The 6,593-nt window shown below is 41.5% G+C and overlaps 1 protein-coding gene across 1 annotated transcript; it reads right to left on the bottom strand.

Moving 5' to 3' along the window:
- Positions 1 to 818: 818 nt before the first annotated feature.
- Positions 819 to 4,530, bottom strand: LOC133804109 (uncharacterized). Its single transcript, XM_062242260.1, has 2 exons — positions 3,096 to 4,530; positions 819 to 2,880 (listed from the first exon to the last, which is right to left on the bottom strand). Exons 1-2 carry the CDS (start codon positions 3,539 to 3,541, stop codon positions 2,820 to 2,822), a joined length of 507 nt encoding a protein of 168 aa, XP_062098244.1. The 5' UTR covers positions 3,542 to 4,530; the 3' UTR covers positions 819 to 2,819.
- Between the last annotated feature and the right edge of the window lie 2,063 nt (positions 4,531 to 6,593).

Genomic DNA, 6,593 nt, shown 5'->3' on the forward strand with positions numbered 1-6,593 from the left:
TAGGTAAGAAAACTATCTCTTGCACTAAGTGTAAGGCGTGTGCCCCAATTATAGGGAACGGGAATGGCCATGTCATGAAACCGTTTATAGTTGAATGTCTGATGTGTTTGAATTTATGCTGATATACTTGTTTGTACTGATTGCTCGGTCAGGAGGTCGTTAACAGCATTACATGTGTAATGTATGTCGTAGTGGCAAGGCCATAATGCGAATGCGATATCCGCCATAGTGGCAGTGCCATTGTAAAGATGTGACATCCATCTACACGACATGAGTCGTATATTGTTTGGAAAATCTGTGTGAACCAGTTGTGGTTATACAGTATGCAATACATGTTAATGTTTATCTGTATGATTGTTTGGGGTTTTCTTATTGAGCCTTAGCTCACGGGTTCTTCGTGGTGTAAGTAAGAGCAAAGAAAAGTTGGACCAACCATAAATTGGGGAGTTGTAGCAGTGTCGTGTACATACTCAGCCGGCTCAGCCGCCACGATTAAGATATTTTGAGGAACAAGAGTGATTAGTTGAAATTTTCCGCTTAGGTCGGCTAAGTCTGTAATTTTTTATAAACTTGTATTTTATTTAGAAACTTTTGGGATCCCTTGTAACTACTTAACCTTTTTTAATGAAAAGTTCAACTTTTGACCAAAACTTTTGATACCTAAACGGTCGTTTAACCCTAATTACACTTTTAAGTCCAAATGATTTGTTTAATAAGTTTAGCATTATTTTTAACACACGACGTAATAGTCTTGACTATTAAGGGCATTACACGATCGATGACCACCAAAATGACAGTAAAATCTCGAGAAAGAGGGAGACAAGTAATGAAATCCATGGTAACCTCATCCCAAACTAAAGAGGGAACTGGAAGTGGTTGAAGTAATCCCGAGAAGCTTGAGTGGAGTGTTTAGTTTCCTGGCAGATCAAGCAAGAGGCTACAAAACTTTCCACATCTTTGCGCATGTAAGGCAAATAAAAAGTAGAAGATAATCTCACCAAGGCCCGCTTAACACCGGCATGGCCTACCAAGGAAGTGGCATGATATTCCTGCAGTAGAGAGGTTTTGAGAGTAGAATGAGGACTAATATAGTACTGGTGTTTGAAAAATTGCAGCCCATCGTGAAGGGAAAATGTAGCAGCCAATTGCCCAAGTGAAAATTGGTGATGAAGCTTGCGGAAGTCCTTCAACATATGGTTCTCTTTGCGAAGAGCTGCAATGAAGTCACTCACAGGGTGGCTGGCTAAGTTGAAACTTGAAGCTGAATGGCAAACAATGGTGATGTCGAGTTCCTCATGGACGCTCGATTTGTACAACCTGGTTTGTATTCAATGCAAAAATTATACCCCAATAACTTCCGGACATAACGATGTTGTTCAGGCATTTGAATAACCTGCTGGAGTAACTCTCTAATGCTTTGGTGGTCATTGTGAATAATAAAAAATGACCTAGTAAGTATGGCCGCCATTTTTGAACTGCTTCGGTAATAGCATACAAATCCTTGATGTATGTGGAGGAGGACCTCAAACGTGGACCAAACTTTTTACTAAAGTATGAAATGGGATGTCCTGCCTGCATTAATACAACCCCTATACCCACATTAGAAGCATCAAATTCAATAATAAAATCCAAGGAAAAATTAGGCAAGCGTAAGATTGGGGCCTGAAGCATAGTCTGTTTAAGATCATGGAAGGTCGTAGTAGTAGCAGAAGACCAAGTGAAACAATCCTTGCGCAGAAGATCAGTAAGAGGTGTAGCAGTAGAGGCGTACCTCTGAATAAATCGACGATAGTAGCCAGTGAGTCCCAAATATCCAAAGAGTTGCTTTTGAGATTTAGGCGGAGGCCAATTAATCATAGAGTCAAGCTTCTGAGGATCCGCCTTGACTCCCTGTGGTGTGACTAAATGACCCAAGTATTCAATAGTTTCTTGGCAGAAAAAATCATTTTGATAGTTTCACAAAGAATATGTGAACTTGAAGACTCTCAAGAACTTGCTACAAATGAGATACATGATACGAAATATTGGCATTGTAGACCAAGATATCATCAAAGAACACGATGACAAACCTGCGCAAATAAGGGGCAAAAAGTTGATTCATGGTCGCCTGAAGCGTAGAAGGAGCATTCGACAAGCCAAAGGGCATAACCGAAAATTCGAAGTGGCCATCATGAGTACCAAATGCCGTTTTATGAATGTCATTCTCGTGCATACAAATTTGGTGATAGCTAGCTCGTAAATCCAATTTACTAAACACCGAAGCGCCACCAAGTTTGTCTAAAAGTTCGTCAATGGTCGGTATAGGGAATCTTTCTTTTTCTTTTTTACTAACAAGACTGGCGAAGAAAATGGACGACTAGGACGAATGATGCCTTGGTCTAACATCTCACGAATGAGCCACTCCATTTCAGATTTCTGAAAGTGTGGATAACGATATGGTCGAACATTGACGGGTTTGGTGTGTGAGTCAAGATGTACTTTATGGTCAATAGTACGTCGAGGAGGAAGGTTAGATGTGGGGTGGAACAAGGTGGTATAGCTGTGGAGTAAGGCAGTGATGGGAGCAGGTAAGTCTGAGGGAAAAGAACAGACCTCTGTATTGGGAGCTTGGGAATCAGTATCATGGAGGGCATGTAGTTCAAAGAGCCCATGGACCTCATCATGCAAAATAAGGGCTTGTAATCGATGGAAGGAAAGTTTGCGTGGTGTTAAGGACACATCCCCACGAAGAATGACATTTTGACCATTCCACTGAAACTCCATAGATAAGGCAGCATAATCATGAGAAACACGAACAAGTTGTTGTAGCCATTGGATGCCTAAGACCACATCAGGTCCCTCGATAGGTAAGACAAATAAATCCACTGAGAAAACATGTCCCTGCATAGATAGGACCACTTGAGGACAATGAAAATCGCAAACCAAAAAATCGCCATTACCAATATAAACTCGGAATGTGGATGTGGGTTGTACATCTAACCCCAAACGCTCAGCCACAGATGGTTTGATGAAATTGTGAGTGCTACCACTATCAATGAGCACCTGAAATTCATGGTCACGAACCATACCAAGTAACCGAAGAGAACAAGGATTACCTTGTGAGACTTGATATATCACCAGCAATGATCGTGTCGTCCGACGAATCTGCGACAGTGTCCTCAGAATCTTCATCGCCATCATCAGTACCCATCAGCAACAAATACTTACTACGACATCGATGAGACGAACTCCATTGTTGATCACAATTATAGCATTGGTTATTAGCTCGCCTCTCCCGTAATTCAGTTGGAGTCAGTCTGCGTATGGGTAAAGAGGGAGTAGGGAGCAAGGGTGATGAGGGTGAGGGGTGTATGTGATTTTGCGGATTCAGTGAAGATGGGGTAGGAACATTAGTCAGTGTTGTGGGTGTAGCAGAAACCGTGTTTGATGTAGTTGGGGTCGACTGAGAGTATTTGGGAGACCACTTGATCCAAGTACGGGCAACAACTTTAGAGTCATCGCCACGTGCATCATAAGCTCGAGCCAGAGCAAAGGCATCCATCAAGGTAGGGGGGCGAGTAAGCAACAAATCGCGACGAATATCAGGTTTGAGCCCCGTGATGAAAAAAGAGATAAATAGGTGTTCGGAGATACCGATAACCTTGTTCGTGAGATCTTCAAATTCGGATTGGAACTCGGCAACTGTAGATCGCTGAGTAAGTTTGGACAAATTCCCCTGGTGATCCTCATACAAAGAAGTGCCAAAACGTAGCTTTAATTTCTAAATAAAATCCTTCCAAGAAGTTAAGAGTCGGTTTTCCTTCATCCATTGGTACCAAGCAGAAGCATGACCTTCCAAATGGAATGCAACGATCCGTAAACGAATAGGATCATGTGTCCCATGGAAATCGAAATATTCGTCAATGCGAAATGCCCATCCATTGGGATCGGTGACGTCAAATTTAGGGACTTCCATTCGCATGGAGCAGAGAATATGATCTAAATCGGTAGTGCCCTCGGAGGATGCTGGAATAGCTGGCGAAGATGGGGCAGGACCAAAATACCAGCTGTGGTACTTGACGAGGTATACACATGTGAGCGCAAATCCTCGAGTTTGTAGTCGACAGTGGCCATATATTGTTGCAGTGTTTGATGCATAACAACTGTTTGACCATCGAAAGCCATAGTTTGAGCATCGAAATGGGATTGCAAAGGTTTCACAACAGCCAAAATCTCTGAATCAGCCATAGCAAGAGGTCAATGAAAGCACCCAATGATACACTCTTATATCCACCTGCAAGACAAACCCAGACCAACTGATTTGCAGAGCAGAAAAAAAAAAGAATCAAAGAAAAGAGAAATGAGAACTATGAGCGAAGAATAAGATAAGGAAGAAGAGAAATGAGATCTTAATCCTTCAGTGAGTCCATTTCTTAATATCCAGCCACTACATATACTTGAATACCCAAGCATAACGCTCAAGGCTCAACAAACGTAATTTGCAATCGTAAATGAAAAGTAGAATTGAAAATGATTATGTTACATAAAGCAAAATGTAAATAGTATTGAATATAATTCTGTAAGTCTGAGATTGACTGAATGTAGTCTTTTAACCACTTGGGTTTCGTTTCTCACGCCTGGGCCTCTCAATGAGCTGACTTTGGGCCTGATTGTTGGGGCCCAATTCAGATTGATTTATACTAGAAACTAACGAACCGACTCAACTTGGAGAGCTGATTCACCCTTGATCTACTCCAATTTCTGATGTTGGAGACAGAGGAGATTCATTTCTCCGTGCCAGAGTTGCTGGTTGAGGCACGGGTGGATTTACTAGAACATCTCTTCTACTCGAGGTCGCAGTTCTAACAGAGCAACTAATATTAGGTCGATTATTCCTGTGGGATTTGTAGGACCCACTTTGCCTCCTCCGACATTAGCATCAATTGCAGGAAGGGGTAATCGAGCTAAAATCTCCTCAATCTGCTTGTTGGCCCAGGCAAGATGGTTCCTTAACTGGGCATTTTCCATCTCCATGGCTGTTAGGTACCCAGGATAGGGATTTGGTGGGCATGTGGCCGAGCTCCTAGCATCATCTTGGTCCACATGTTGTTTTCCAAGGCGACGTTGCGTGGATATACCTTCTCCAGTGGGGATGGTCGCATGGTGACCCTCATGATCATTAGGTTACTCTGTTTCGTTGTCGCACATAGAACGGGTGACCACCATAGTGATTGTTGGGTTGAAATTTGTGTGGGAACTCAAGCCTAATCTGCTAACAATGAAATAACCAATTTGTTGAAGCGGTTTTTCCGCAACAGGGGATTTAGAAATCCGTCAATAGAGAGATTAGGCTTTTCGTAAACCGAATGTATAAGAAATGGAAAAAAAAAACAAGAGTGCAAAATGCTCACGCAATTTTATGTGGTTCAGTTTTGAAATCCACCTAGTCCACAAGTCACTCTTATTGATCTGTTTAGGACTATTGATGACAATTTTAGCAGAGTTTTTGCATACAGAAAGTCGATCTCTTTAACTGTCCATTCCCCTTGTATTTATAGGAGATTCTCATGGACAGTTTTGGGTAACCATACATTAATATGGTAATTGACAAATCTAGGTAACTTCCTGTAACGCCCTCCTAATCAAGGACTGTTACTTTAAATTGTGTCAAACTTGCTAATCAAGTCATTTGATTATAAAAATGTAACTAAGGTTAACGTCAAAGGTTAGGGTTAAAAATTTTGTTCAAAGGAACTGTTGACTTTTATTTAAAAAGTTTATACATACATGGGATCCCAAAATATTACAACCAAACTTTTAGAAAAGGTGTATATACGTCAAAATTACAGCCGACCAACCTAAGCGGCAAAATCAGGGCTACAACCCTAGTTCCTCTGAGATATCCTCGGTCGTGGTGGACGAGCAGTCGCATATGTACACGCCGCCACTGAAGCTCTCCAACTCATGGCTGATTAAGCTTTCCTTTTCCCTTACCTACACCACAAAGCACCCGTGAGCTAAGGCTCAGCAAGAAAACTTAAACATATGCATAAACAGGGGTAATAATCTACTCATATCGACATACAATCATAAAAATGATCGTTGGACCACTCTAGGGCCGCTGCCCAGAACAGTTGACCTTAGAGTCAACCCCGGGGCCCTATCCCCTAGCTATGTGACCATAGAGTCACCTGGGGGCCTCGCCCGGTAACTAACCATAGAGCTAGCCAAACACTTTTGTTTTCCATCAACCATTGGGTCGGCCTACGTAATAGTACGTTGCTGGTTTAGGCCTAAGCCTTTCGACCAGTGCACAACATGTTGGAAATGTGCCCTGAAAGCATATGTAGTAGACATTGTTTTATGAAATAAATAAATGAATTGAATTTGTTATGCATATATTTTATGGACTATATTATTCTATGATAATATTATGTAAATATCAGGAAAATTCCTAGGTTCATATATGTGATCTCAAACACGTATTGGTACGGGAGGATTGTGTTTGAGATAAATGAACTCGAATAGTTCGCAGTAAAATAAAGTTATGGAATCTGTAGATTAATTACTGCAAGTACGGTCCACTAGTATTATGAATACATGTGATCTAGATC

The sequence above is a fragment of the Humulus lupulus genome, chromosome X (genome assembly GCF_963169125.1).
Source record: "Humulus lupulus chromosome X, drHumLupu1.1, whole genome shotgun sequence".
In the NCBI taxonomy this organism is placed as follows: domain Eukaryota; kingdom Viridiplantae; phylum Streptophyta; class Magnoliopsida; order Rosales; family Cannabaceae; genus Humulus; species Humulus lupulus.